A 14,569-nucleotide genomic window follows, 5' to 3' on the forward strand; every position below is an offset into this window, starting at 1 on the left:
CACAGCCGAGGCACAGGTAGTTTCCTGTGTGCATGTGAAAGATGGAGAGAGATCAAATGGCAATATTAATGACACCGAATCGGCTGCTACATTTCAATCCAGTGTGTAGAGCTGGGCCTTCAGGGGAAAGTCCTGTTCTGCCCCAATGCACTCCTGACTGACAGCCTGAGTTAGTCTACTGACAGCCATGTATATGTGTGTGTGTGTGTGCATGCGTGTTTACAAATTACATGCAAGTGAAGGAGAGAAAGGATTGGCCTTTTGTCTGCATCAGATGCTGTGTTGTCCTAAAGAGTATATGATTGCTTAAGGGTTTCTTTAGCTGGCCACTGCCCAGGTTACAAGGTGCTGCGATTCAGCCTGTGGAGTCAGCAACAATGGTTTCATTTTTCTGCAAACATAGACCTTGCCTGTGCTTGCAGATTGTTCAATTTCCAGTAAAGGCCAGGGTGGGCGAAGGGGCGGCTGTCTCCACTCTGAACAACGCAGGAGATTTTATTTTTTAATGGACAGCAATTATGCAAGTGCGTGATTACATAAGGCTGCAAAGAGGGTATAATCAAGTCTTACTGATGAGGATTTATTTTTTAGAAGGCCATGCTAAGAAGAAAATAAATCACCTGCTAGAGTACTTTGACAGTTATTACGTTCATGAGTTGTGGATTGAAGAGCAAGAGCAGAGAAAAAAGCATTATGTCCATGAATAGCCTATGCCTGTTCATAAGTTTCGTTTCACTTGCAGATCTCAGTGAATTGAGAACTACCCCCTCTCTGTGTTTTCTACAGGTGTATTCCAATGGGATAACAATTTATCATGATAAAACATTAAACTTGATACACTCACCAGATTTGACAATTATGATTCATGCTTGACATAAAAGAAACATATTCCAAACCTGTCATCTGGCTGTGAAGCCACATGGAAGAATTGAAAATGATGCAAACAACTGGGTGTAGTATTAGTAGGGGAACTATCCTAAAAAAAACTTTGATCTTAATCATAATAAATCAAATATTTTAATTACTGATTGTAGGTAAGGTGAGAAGATTTTATGAGGTTGTAGTAGTTAGAGTAGCTTGTGATTGTTTTGAATACTACACTGTCGCTAACCCTGACCCTACCTTCTCTAATTCTAATAAAAATGTAATGTATTATTTTGGTATATCAACATTTGTCTAGATGAGGAGTTACTTACTGTATTGTAATTGTGGTTTTGTGGGATGGGAACCAGTTTATCTTATAATGTTTGATGTAAGCGTCTGATGTAAGTTTTGTACATTGGCAAGGCTGTAGAGAATGGTTATATTCATTTTTTACTTATATAAAGGCAGTTTTTTCACCGACCACTAGATGTCCTATATTACATGAGCGGATGTCCATCACATCAAATGGTTGTATACAGTAGTGTATAATATACAATATTAATGTAGGTTTGCAGGTTATAATTTAGTTATGTAGTTGTGTTACTGTAGTTTATGCATGGAAATTGAAAGTAACTAAGATGTTAAAGTAATTTCCAATAAAGCTGGTTACTTTCATGTGTCGAATGATAGTTTTGAATGATTATTGGGGACTGCGCTCATTGGTATGTTATGTCTTTTCACAGTGGTGTTTGTCATGCAGTGTTGTCCTAAGGGTAATCTTACATGAGGGCCAACAGCTGGCCTATAACGGTTACTACCACAGGCTTTTCAGATAAGCATAGTTTTACAAGTATAACCTCCCTGTCAAGAGGAATCAGTTAATGATTATTAACTATTGAAAGTAATCTGTTTCTTGATTACATGAACATAAAAATAAACTGTAGCCAATCACTAAAATGGCTCTTACACACAGCTTAATAACATGGTGACATTAATAATGTACATGGCAATAAAAAACACACACAACTGAATCACCCTCTGGTGATTAAGGTGTGAGCGGATAGTGTAACTCATAAAACATGTAGAGAGACAGCAGTGTGACTCCCAGGTTGTTGAGCTCTAAGAAAGATAATAAGGTCAGAGAAATTGAATGAGTTCACTTCGACATTGTTTCCCTGAAGTGCCTGACTCACATTTACCCAAACATAAAAGGTGGGAATGAGGGTGGGGAGTCAGTTGCATATGGCTGGTTAAAGAATATATTTATAAGCTAGACTGAGCCAGCTGTGTGATAGCTTTTTCAATTTTGAACTTCCATAAATTTAGAATCTACAATATGAGTTTAACCAGATTACTTACTTTTAAATAAGAATTCTGGGCTGATTAACATTTCTTTGTTTTTACAATCACATTATGTAAATAAAGAGGTACAGTTACTGCTCAATGCTTATTATGAATATAACAGATTTGTACTGTATCAAATTGACTGACATCCCACCAATTACTATACACCCACAGGTAATAGTGTTCTCATAACACACAGCAATTAAATTGACTCATAAATTTGCCAGGAGCTGCCTTCCCCTCATCTTTATTCAGCTATTTAAACTTGATAACAGGGATTTCAGCTCAGTGACTCTGGAGTAAAAAGAGCTGGCATGTCAGGGACCATTACACTTCTACTCTACAACTGATATGACTGGTAAAGAAAACAAAAGTGCTGCTTTCCTCGCTATTTTGCACAGAGGACTGCCAGCACCTTAACAAAAAATACCATTTCACTCTCCTTAGAGAGACTTGGCTGCCGGTGGCCATAAAGCTCAATATACTCTGTAGCACTAGGACGAAGGCTGAGATTGAAATGCTTTGACAGGACTGTAACCCCCGAGGAGTCATAATATCACCGACAGGTAAGATGAAGGACAAAAAAGATTCAGACAGATCAATGAAACCCCTTTTTTTTGCCTCTTTCGTTGAATTGCTTTTCTCATATTTCTTTAGATATGCTGATTCCACTCCTGAACCAGTGAATATACTGCACACTCTGCCTTTGTGCCGCAGAGACCTTCGGGTCATGTTCTTCGGGTGTTCCTCATGATAAATACATCAGCTTCTTTCAACTGTTGTCAATGCCTCGTCTTTCAAGAAGTGCCACATAGGCTCAGTCTGATGTGCAAATCATTGCCTTTCATGCTTTCATAGGACTATTCTATTAATGATTAGTTGGGATATCTTTTATATGAAACCCTCTTATTCAAATGTCTTTAATTAGCGCTCTTCCCTGATGGAGACAAAAATCTGAATCGACACCTCTTCATGTCTTACACACAGATGAGAACGAAATTGTACATTCAAGTCCCAGTAATTTAATTCCCTCTTGTAAAAAAAAACCAACAGTAAAACAGTCACTTCAAAGCCTCCAAGATAAAAGCACATTCATTACCATCTGCTCTAATCTGCTTTACCCAGGACTATCTCCCAAGTTCACATAAGTGGTTTTGTTATGAAGCCTGTCCGCTGCCCCAAAATCTCAACCTTTCTTGTCTTCATTAGAATTACTCTTTTGTAGTAAATATTTTTTTTTACATAACAACACAGCTGCCATCACACTCAAACCTATTTACTGGGAAAAGAAGGTTAACAGTGGCTGCTTGCAGAGCATGAAATGAGAGCATCAATAAAAATAAGAAGTCAGATTAAGTAATAAGAAACCAACACTTTATTTAAGACACTGTGATGTTTTACAGTTCATATTCTCCTTAAGATTATATCTTATGTTGAAATGAGTTTCACATGAACCCTGGTACTCCATATGGACCCTGTAGATACTGAGTATTACAATATCGATGATGTAATACTGAAATACTCAACTGTACCATATGAACTTGTGCACCAAAACATATCGGACAAATCTTTCACAGTTCTGCGATGCGAAATATTCTACACCTTTTCGTTTTGAAAGCATAAATCAACAATGTCAGTATGTTTTGTCTCATTATTTACAGAGAATGCTAATGGACCAGGACGGCACTATTTTCCCTGACAGTTCCTCAATTTCAACACAAACAAGTTGTATGTGTACAACGACAAACACTGCAAATGATACAATAAAGATGAAGGGTCAATATATCCACTGAACAGTAAAACATCTTACAATGATAAGAGAAAAACCTGAAATTCAAGTTCTCCTTTTGCTCAGTTAACAATATCAACACAGTATTAATGTTTCGCAGTTTACATGAAGGCGCAGTACAGTGTAGAGATGAACTGCAGGCCTGGTGGCTGTGTGAAATATTACCATGACATAGTTCTTTAGATGCCACCACAACCGGTCACTAACTTGCTGGTTATATCATAATGTGGCACAGACACACAGTCCCACAGCTCACCTACAAGCACTGTTTCCAATATACATGCCATGTTTAAACTGTACATAAACAAAGCCAGTGGAGCGGTGCTGCACTGCACTCTGGCTCCATGTCAGGCCTTTAAGCTCACTGTGTGCTCAACAGCATTAAAAAAAACATTACATTCAAGACTATATAAAAGGCTACTACTGTGTCCTGATGTGGCGACGAAGCAGAAAATGATGAGGTCAGAGGTTCAGCCCCTTAGTGAAGCTGAAACATTGTAAAGATGCACAGCAAATGCGTATCTCGCTATTTAAGTTTACTAACTAGTATATTCAACGCATGAGTCTACATTACTACGGTATGCTACACAATCATGTACAGGCTTCTGTTTGTCCCAGACGGAATATTACAGAAGACGGACGGATGACATGAAAGCAGTACTACCTTTGTCAGAACATTATTTTTCCACCTACAAACGTCTTTATTTAAAAATACATACAGTGTGTGTCAATCAGTGTCTTGTCATACAAACTTGCAACTGTATTATGCACAGGCCTCAGTTCCAAATATGGAAAGTTCCCATTCTTTGATATGCAGAGTAAAAACAGAAGTGTCAGATTAACAGGACTGGGAGATATTTCAACTGCACTCCTGCTGCTTCAATTTATAGTTTCAAGTTTCCCTAACACACCTTTTCTAGTATGCAATTATCTTCGTAAATTACAAACAAAAATTTGTAAACATCCCTCGTAACAATTTTAGAAATATATACTTTTTTACGCTCAAGTTTCTTAAATACAGTAAAAATAGTTTCGATTCAACCTCTTGCTCTAGCCTTGCTCAGAGCAATAATCAAGCCTTTTACAAATTATCCACTAAAACAATTACAGCATCAATCTAAAAACATCTCCTATTTTTACCCATACCTCGTCTGTGGAACCATGGAAATCCAAAACACGTATATTCTACCTTACTGGATGACACCAGTACATCTGTAAAGTGAGCTCTCTTTATTGAGGATACAATGCATTGGCCAGTCCTTCTGTGGTTCCCTTTTTGAACTAGGCTATTAACTTCATTTCCCTTTTCACACAGTCTAATACACATTAATCCCTTTCAGGCAAATCAATAAATTACAGTGATTATCAACAAATATTAACAGCTTTTAAATAGCATTGCAACATGTTGAGATAATACACCATATAACAACAGACAAATGTTTTTTTTTCCTTCATTCACTATGAAATGTGATAATGTAGAGTGCAACCAGAATAATTAACACCCTCGGTAAAGATGAGCCAAAAGTGCTGCAAAGCATAAATACTAGAGCCAATGGGCTATATTCTGTACTCAAAACTTTTTGAAAACTATGTTCTTATATTCAGAGTCAACTGTTCAAAAAAATCTTCTGAACAGTTGCTTTTATTCTAACAAAAAACAAGCTTGTTGTTTGGTAAAATTTCACATAGACATTCTCTTCCGTGATCACAGAGTTCATGGTCTCTTCCTTTCACATGCGCTCAAGCAGCAGCAGCCTCTGCAACTCAATTAGCTTTCTGGTATGGATCAGGTTCAGCCATTATTTTATGCTAGTATGGTGTGGACTGCATGGTTAACTAGTGAAAATATCAAGGTGTTCAGATTCAGAGTGAATTAATTTGTTTAAAACCACAATTGTACCGCCACTGTACATACACAGGGGGGAATTTCAAGCAAGATCTGTATCTGTTTGAGCAGGGTGGCAACTTCCCTCAGAGCACATTTCATTAGTCAACCATGTAATTCACACTGTGCCAAGGAAATAAACAGGACCCTGAGATTTTCTCAAAAAATCATCAGGCTTCATCAAATTAAGCTGAAAAGACTGCAGTGAAGCATTACAGCACTTATACCATGATGCCTGTGGTTTAGATGGGTCATATGTCAAGCAGTTCTACCGAATCTGAATGACAGTTACCAAACAACAAACTTTGACTTTAAGTTTTACAACAAGCAGTGCCAATAACGGAAAATTCTTTTAGAAAAATAAAATCTCATGAAATATTGGGAATAAACAATTTTCCTGCACAAGCGCCATCTGAATAAAGGGTCATAATTAAAATCTTCTCAACACAGATTATAGCTCATTACTTGTGCTGTTTTTAACTCATCTTTAACCAGTGTGTCAACAATTCAGTACTGTATACCTTATACCATTTACCTGATTATGTGCATTCCACAAACCTGTGAAATATCTCTTAACTATTTATGTACTAGGCTTTGACAGGCTACATAGAATTTTGAGACATTTCAGCTAGATTTTAAAGACCAGGCTTTCTAAAATTTCTCTAAAGATCCTATAAATAATGCAGCTGATAGAGGAGCTTTTCTCCTGTGAGTCTACTGACAAATTAAACTTCAAATACAATAAAAGGCATTTCTTTTATCAATAACCATGCCTTCATAGAAATTAACATGATTCAATTTCCTCCCTTATCAATGAACACAAATTGAATTTCTGCTGCATCGCACTATATTTTCATTGTTGTTTTGATAAAGGAGACTGTTTTGCTTGCCCTTGTTACTCTCAACTAACACTAACTGTTTACTAAAAGTTGTCAGGGCTGAGCTTTGCAGAATGCATACAGCTGAGGCTTATGATCTACTCATCCTATGTACTATATACTAATACCCTTATGAGTATTACCCATTACTTTCACATCTTCATCCTTAAATCAGGTGTTTACGGGTGTTTACTGGATCATGGGATCATCCCCGCTGGGAGAGGCCAGAGTTTTGTCCTCGCTGAGGGCCGTGGCTCTGTCGGACACAGTGGTGAAGGACAGGTGGTCGTGCTCCAGGATGGCCAGGCGGTCCTGCGGCTTCTCCTTCTTCAGGTAGAACATCTTCCTCAGCTGCTTCAGCTGCTGCAGCTCACAGAGGGTCTCCAGCACCACCAGCATGACGATCAGGCCCAGGATTAGGTATACTGCAGACACAACAGCCAATAACAGACAGAGGGATTGGATTATGAGACGTTTTACAATAAGTGAACCTAGTGCATAGAGTACTGGTTTTGTTAAAAAATTCTGCCATACAAAAATCAAACTTTAACCCTGCATTCTCTATTAACTCAAACAAAAAAATCCCCATGATATTCCTATAGGATCTTGTAGTTTGTCTCTGGCACTGTAGGATTTGTATTTTAAATTATATTGCATGATATTTGAAAGTTTTGCTGTGCACTAAATTTGTTACTAATCTGTACTGACACAAGGGGGCAGCGGCTAGCTTACCATGTTCACAACAGTGTGTTCATAGTGACCTTACCATACTTTATGCCATCTTTTATCTCTTATGATATTACTGTAGGATTTTTTCCATGGTATAATTTTTAGCCTATAGCAGTTGCATGGCCTTTTAAACTTTTTGCTGTGATATTTTGCTGTGATATATGTATAGTATCAGCAGAGTGGGTGTGCTGGATGGGATGGAGGGATGGATGGAGGGCGCACTAAAGATGAACACAAGTAAAGAAACACAGCGGAGAAACATGGCAACGTCAGATGATGCTGGCCACCTCCTACTTGCAGCTAAAAAGTTGCTGATCAGATCCAGAAGTGAAATCTAGGGTTACCTTCAATGCAACTAATAAAGGCAAACCCACTAACACCACAGCGTCTAATATGGAAAAGATGACTGTCTGGCTTTGCAGGCAAAGGAAGGCAACAAGCCAAATTTAGTAAGCATCCGGCTGATATGCAGATGTCAGATGGGCGTTCAAAGCATGACAGGTTTGATAGTTAGATAAGATAACGTTCAGTTGAAATGAGTGTAACATAAAACTGCATCTCTGCAAGGAACTGTGCACACACTTCTTTCCATTAGCCTTAGTGATGAAAACAGGGAAATAACATTACAGGCCTGATGTGATTGTTTGATGACATTAATAATTTATACTTATGCGTAATTCGCTTCCGTACATATTTTACATGAATTCAGAGGGTAAAAAAAAACAGCAGCAACAAAATAATAAAGCAATGTTTGGTTGTATTTCCAGTCATTTTAAGCATTTTTGTTCATGACAGTTTCAATTTGGATTATTGGCCGTGGTATCAGTGTAGAATCAAACCCAAGATACCTGGGCTGGTGTTAGGTCCAAATCCACAAGTAGCATTACAACAGCAGAGGCAGAGAGCAGTGAATAAGAGACGCCTGTTGAGTGTGAGTCAGCAACGGAAACACGATCAACATGAAATGTGAAAGGCATTCGGCTCTGCAGTCCTAAATGCTCCAATTGTTACAGACATCAGTGACATCAACAATTGCATAACACTCACACTACTTCCGACACGGAGGTGTTTTTTTTCACAAAGGAACTTCTACAAACTATTCTGCATGTCACTGTGTCATTTGCAAACAAACACACACTGACGCAGTGCTCTCCGCTCCTACAGACTGACGACTGAAGAATGAATGGTCCATCTGGAGCTACATTCCCACTGCCTGATACATACAGTACACCCACAGCTCATATGGAAGTGAGGAATCATTCTAGTAGTGCCTGACATTTACGCCCGCACACAGCTCGTCAAAACTCAATGGGCTCCGGCTGGTTTTGACTTTTCTTTATTCTAGTCACACCTAGCCCTGACAGTGCAGCTGACAGCAAGCTGCACAACTAAGCTACAAAAATGCAAAACCTTTACTTCACTCCGTAAAACCACAGCCTAATTTTTCTCCTACACTGCACTGTCTTACATCTGCCCCTCCTTATGCCCCCAGCACATGCATCTGATAGACCTGACTGACCAGTAGAGAAATGAATGGCCTCTCACAAGACTTTTTTTTTTTGTCATGTAGGTGAAAACAAACGTGTGGGAAAAGCGGCCCAAAGGTTGGCTAGTCTAATTGAATCGATTTTTGTGATATTCAGCATTTCTTACAGCGTTCTTGTTAAAAGCTATTTGGCTAGAAGTGCCACATGGCACTGTCACCTACAGACTTCATTTGGCCACGCATTTGTTTGTCATTCCTCCACAACAGCACAAGCATTGTTTAGAGCTATGCAATGACATGCGTGCTTGCAGCAGATCTGCTTTCTGTAACCATTTCTATGATACTGTGCACCTGTAAGTAAAATGTGCAAATAAACTTACATCTGTGATACAATATACAAGTGTACTGTTGGCCTGCAGAGACACTGGATGTGCAAAGGGCAGGTTGTTTTCTATCCATCAGTGTCAATATCAACATCAATAGCCTTGTCCAGTGACAACTGTTCTATTAATTGCTGTGTTGCAGGCTATGACAACAGTTAATTTTTTTGTTTAAGGTAACAGTGGCCTATAAATCACAACTGATGATTCCTGCCTGTCAGGGAAGTACAATAAAAGTTTTAATCTGGTCCAGCTCAGGAAAAGCCATTACCCCTCTCTCGCTCTCTCTCTTTCTCTCAGTTTGAGTTTAGTCAGATAGATATTTTACAAGCTAGGTCCAGGTCAGGTTTGAACCTTTAAGCCAGAGTTAAGATCACTCTAGCTTATCCACCAGTCTGTGGCAACGACAAGTCACAAGGTATGAAGCCGTCTTTGGGTAAAAATTAGGATTTCAGACATACATATATATGTACAGTATGTTTTAATGCTATCTATACATTTGTATTTTTGAAGCATGCGATCAACATATTATCATGTTACATACATTAAAAAATTGTCCTAATGGTAGGAAGGCACTGTTCTTCCTGCCCACATGGAGCAAGTAACGACAATCTCTTTGCAACAGGAAGCACCAGGAATTGTGGTCTAAAATGTGGTTTAAAATTGTGGTTTAAAAATGTTACACGTAGCACCTTTAAAAACACTTCAACAGGGATGAACTGAAAGGATCAAACATGAGACCTTCCAGCTACAGAAGTTCTACAGCCACCTGGGTAACCTACCATCTACCATGGAAATGACTAAAATGACTAAAACACAGTCTTCAAAGCAACTGCAGGAAAAGCTCCCACCCCCGAATCACCAGCTGTGTAAATGAGTTATTTAGACTACAGGTGGATCATCGGCACTCACCAGTAATGCCCACTTTGTAGAGCTCCCTGAACTTCTGATTGAAGGATTCTCCGGGTACGTAGTCTCCCAGGCCAATGGTGCTGAGGGAAATGAAGCAGAAGTAGAAAGACTCCAGAAAGTTCCAGTTCTCCTCCAGAGCCGAGAAGATGGCGGCGGGGATGAGGAAGAAGCAGGAGATGGCCAACATGGCGAGCAGAGTGGCGTGAACGATGGCCACCAACGGCTTGGACACGCCCCAGCGCCTGTGGATGTACATGATAGGCCTCCGCGTGCTGAAGACCATGATCCTTTGCACCACAGCAGTGAGGAAGAGGAGGGTGAAGGGGATGCCGATCATGGAATAGACAATGCAGAAGGCCTTACCGCCATCGGATAGTGGTGCTGTGTGACCATATCCTGTAGGCAAACAAAACAAAAAATATTAAAATAACAATCATGACAGTGGGAGGCTGTGGGAGCAGGTTTCCATGAGCGCACAATACTTCTCTATTAAACTTTCCAATGCTCTAACCACTCTGTCACATGTGTGTGATGACAGGGGATAAAAATAGAATCTTAGCCGTTTTTTTTCCCCCTCGATTATTTCATGTAGTAGTCTCAAGTTAACACAATATGCGACAGCAAAGGTATTCAGGACAGATGACAGTTATGCACATAACATGGAATTTTTGTAACACTTTACAATGGCTTCATTCCTGTGTATTAACCTATGAGAACGTTTTGTACAATATGCGTTTTGTGGAAATCTACCCTAATTTTATTTAACATGTGAACATACTGTACCAAGATAACTCAGGAAACAAAAAGGAACATAAACAACATGGTCCAAATGATTCTCTGCTGGCAAATAATATGACAAATCACAGCATTCCATAATTCCAGTGAAGAAGAACGTATTTTAGTACATTATGTTTACACACTTTGTATTTATAATGTATTGTACGCTGATGTATGTAAAGTATGTATTAGAGAGATTTTCAAGAGATTTTCATGTACTTACAAAAAATAAAAAATATTTTACCACACTTACAATGCTTATCCATAGGTCAATACACAGCTTAATACAGTGGATACCACCATGTCAAGTGTTACTGCAAATGTACAAATGTCTCTGTCTGTGCTGATGAAGACCAAGTAAACAGGCTTGTTTCTGGCTGCTATGTATAAAAAAATGTTTTTGTGTCTGTACAGTATACATGCATGAATTCAGTCTGCAAAGGTTTTGAAACTGAGCCTGTTTCTGGCACATGATACATTATGTGAAGGTGATATTGCTGTAACAAGAGACTCTGACATGTTCTAGTCAAGTGGACCTAACAAGTGAGTAAAAAAAAATCACATGGCCCTCTGACAAGAGCATGTAAATGAGAAAGTTAAGTTTGATGCTTATTAAAATCACATCAATTAAATTGATGTGATTTGTAAAGTATAGATTTGATGCATCTATTTCTGTAAAGAATAGGTTGAATGCATGGCTATACAGTGACTTCAAGTCTTTATTCCCCTGGGGAGGATTCAAGGTTATGTGGTGTGTGGTAACCCACTGAATTACAAAACTAAGAGACACCAACCAACAACAGACAAGAGCAGGTGTTGGGTTTATCATGATTAGGAGGAGAAGACATTTGGGGATTAACATGATTCTGGAAATGCCAATATGCTCCTTTATACGCTGAAATAAAGGGACACAGAGATCTATGTTCAGATAGTTCATACATTTTCAGGAAATGATACTGTTTGGTACCACGTGTGTATAAAGACAGTTTCAAATGGCTGAAAAGTCCCTGTGTATCTATAAACTGCAGTTTGTTTGAGACCTAAACAAGGAACCAGGAATGATAGGCAGCCTGCACACAGTATCTAGGTAGTCATGTATGTTGAAACCTCACAGATAACCGCTGCCTTATAAGCAGACTAAAGTTCTTCAGGTAGCCTGACTGACAGCAACCATCTGCCAGCATGCATGGACTTTTGTGCACTGTTAGATAAGAGATAATGAACACAGCCTATGCACAGCATTTGATGTGACCTATGCAATGACACTATATGGGAAAGTCAGTGACTGAGGGGGGGAAAGTACATGATCTCCTTTTTTTCACTATCATAGACCCATTTTGCACGTTACTGCCCCTGAAACTACTGCCCTTGCTTATGTTTAGAATATAGCAACTCATATGCCTATTTATACTTTGCACGAGGGCTGTTTCTTTGCAGCAAGGTCTTATTTGCTGAAGGATGTGCATATGAACGGTGTTTACTCTTTCCATAACTGGAGGGCAGGGCGCATAACTTTAGCGTATGAATAGTAACAACCAGGGATATAATACAGGATAAACCCACCTAACTCAGTTTAACCTCCTTTTGATAGAGCTCAATCACCTTTCTAGACTGACGGACGTGTTTCTGACATAGCTACATTTAAAAACATTAGAACACTGAGTGATGCTTTTCTATATTAGTGATTGTGCACCTTATGATGAACACCTAGGCTACTGCAGGTCCTGGTTTACTTTTTGTTTACCACTGCATGATTAATGATGTAGTGACATGTGGTAGGCCTATATGTTTGTATGGCCTAGTGGCAGCTCAGGTATCCTGCATGGTGTTGTGTTACATGATGAGATGAAGGCAGGGGAAAGGCCAAAATTGGAGCCCAATAAGTGTAATGCTGGTTGAACATGGCGTATGATCTGCTCTGTTATGACTCGGTGGTTCAGTGAGAGCCTGAGCTGCGGCCGACACTCACCTGTAGTGGACAGCACGGTGCTCGCGAAAAACAAGGCAGAGGTGAAGTCCCAGTTCCAATTAGCCGAGGCGTTATTGAGGATGGACACTCCGTAATTGCTGGCCTCAAGGGCTTTCTGTAAAAACCTCTCCAGGCGCTCCTCGGATAGACACACATTGTCCTGGAGGAACTGTTTTTTAATGGATCGCAGCTCCTGGCGCAGGAGGTCTTCATATGGCAGCTCGACCGACGAAAACACAACGGCGCCGAATATGAGATAAAGAAGATAGCCCAAGACTAACGATAAAAAATACCACGTCGATTTGTGACTCTGTATCAAGCGCACACACGAATTGCTGGTTAGAGACTGAAGCATTTTCAAGAGGTCTCCCACCTCGATACTAGGTTACCGATATGTGAAAATAAACAAACAAACCTAAACGCTACAATACCGAAATGTCTGCTATAGCAGGGGATGCTGTGAATAAAGACCAAGCGCAGATGGTCTCCTCGGCGTTGTAGATCCTCTTTCCCGTCACCTCGAAACCTGCGGTAGCACTTGTTGCCTTCAGGTGCTGTCGGAAATGTTAAGATTAGGCTGCGCGACAAGAAAAGACAGACTGAGAGAAAGCTGTGATACTCCAGCTGCCAAGGTGTGGTGTTTCAGGGGGCGTGTCTTGACGGTGATTGGCGGGGTGTGTTGATATAAGATAACTATACAAAAAACCATTGGCTTCTAAACTCATTAACATATAAATTATATTCCTGATGTAGGTTTCTCCTTCTTCATTCTACCACTGCAGGCCAAAGTACAGGGTAGGGCTTGATTGTTAAAATAAAAAAAACTGCCACCCAAAAACTACTTTTTTACAGGGTCCATTTTAATGTTATCTCAGACGAAAAAGCGCGCGAATGGGTAACGTTTCGTATTTACGAGTTTAAGAGGTGCACTTGAAGGCAGCAAGTGATGTGGCGGCTAGACGAGGAAGGGCTGCGTGACGTAGGACTTTTTCTTTTTCTCTCCTCCCAGGTGGGTATGTCCGTAAGAAGCGTTAGTTTCTGTTGAAAACAATCAGCCGACCATAGAAAGCTATTGTTTCTCTTTCCCTTCCTGTTCCGCTGTAGGACTGGGAAATTACGCCCTGCGCACAATAAAACGTTGGCAGAGATGAGCTTTTGGGGTGGGTGAGCATCAGATGTTTATTCATACCCACCTAAAGGAAGACTCACTATCATATTCTTATAGGGACTTATAGTGTGTGTCTGTAGGAATCACTATGTTTATAGTAGCTCACATACTTTATAGTAACCGCACTTTGTGGTATTTTATGTCCTATGGTATCATCTAATTATTCCCAGTACCATTTGTTGTGGTATTGTATAGCAGGGAGACCTACCTCTATGGTCCCCGCCCACTAATTTACACACACCAGGTGTTATAGGTTGCATTTGGCCTTCCCCTATAAATAGCCTGCATGTAGGCAATGGAGTAAGGCTGTTTGGTATCTTCTCCTCCAAACCCTACGGTTCAGCATTGGAGGAAGGTATGTAGTAACCCATTAACTTTGATCAGCAAA

General features: G+C 39.8%; 1 protein-coding gene across 1 annotated transcript; it reads right to left on the reverse strand.

Moving 5' to 3' along the window:
* Positions 1–3,581: 3,581 nt before the first annotated feature.
* On the reverse strand, positions 3,582–13,551 carry kcnk1b (potassium channel, subfamily K, member 1b). Its single transcript, XM_071520227.1, has 3 exons — positions 13,014–13,551; positions 10,268–10,663; positions 3,582–7,185 (listed from the first exon to the last, which is right to left on the reverse strand). Exons 1-3 carry the CDS (start codon positions 13,366–13,368, stop codon positions 6,950–6,952), a joined length of 987 nt encoding a protein of 328 aa, XP_071376328.1. The 5' UTR covers positions 13,369–13,551; the 3' UTR covers positions 3,582–6,949.
* Positions 13,552–14,569: the final 1,018 nt, after the last annotated feature.

The sequence above is a fragment of the Centroberyx affinis genome, unplaced genomic scaffold, assembly GCF_046629955.1.
Source record: "Centroberyx affinis isolate AG114_WGS23_722 - 3 ecotype Tasmania unplaced genomic scaffold, CSIRO-AGI_Caff_v1 ptg000780l_1, whole genome shotgun sequence".
Classification (NCBI taxonomy): Eukaryota; Metazoa; Chordata; class Actinopteri; order Beryciformes; family Berycidae; genus Centroberyx; species Centroberyx affinis.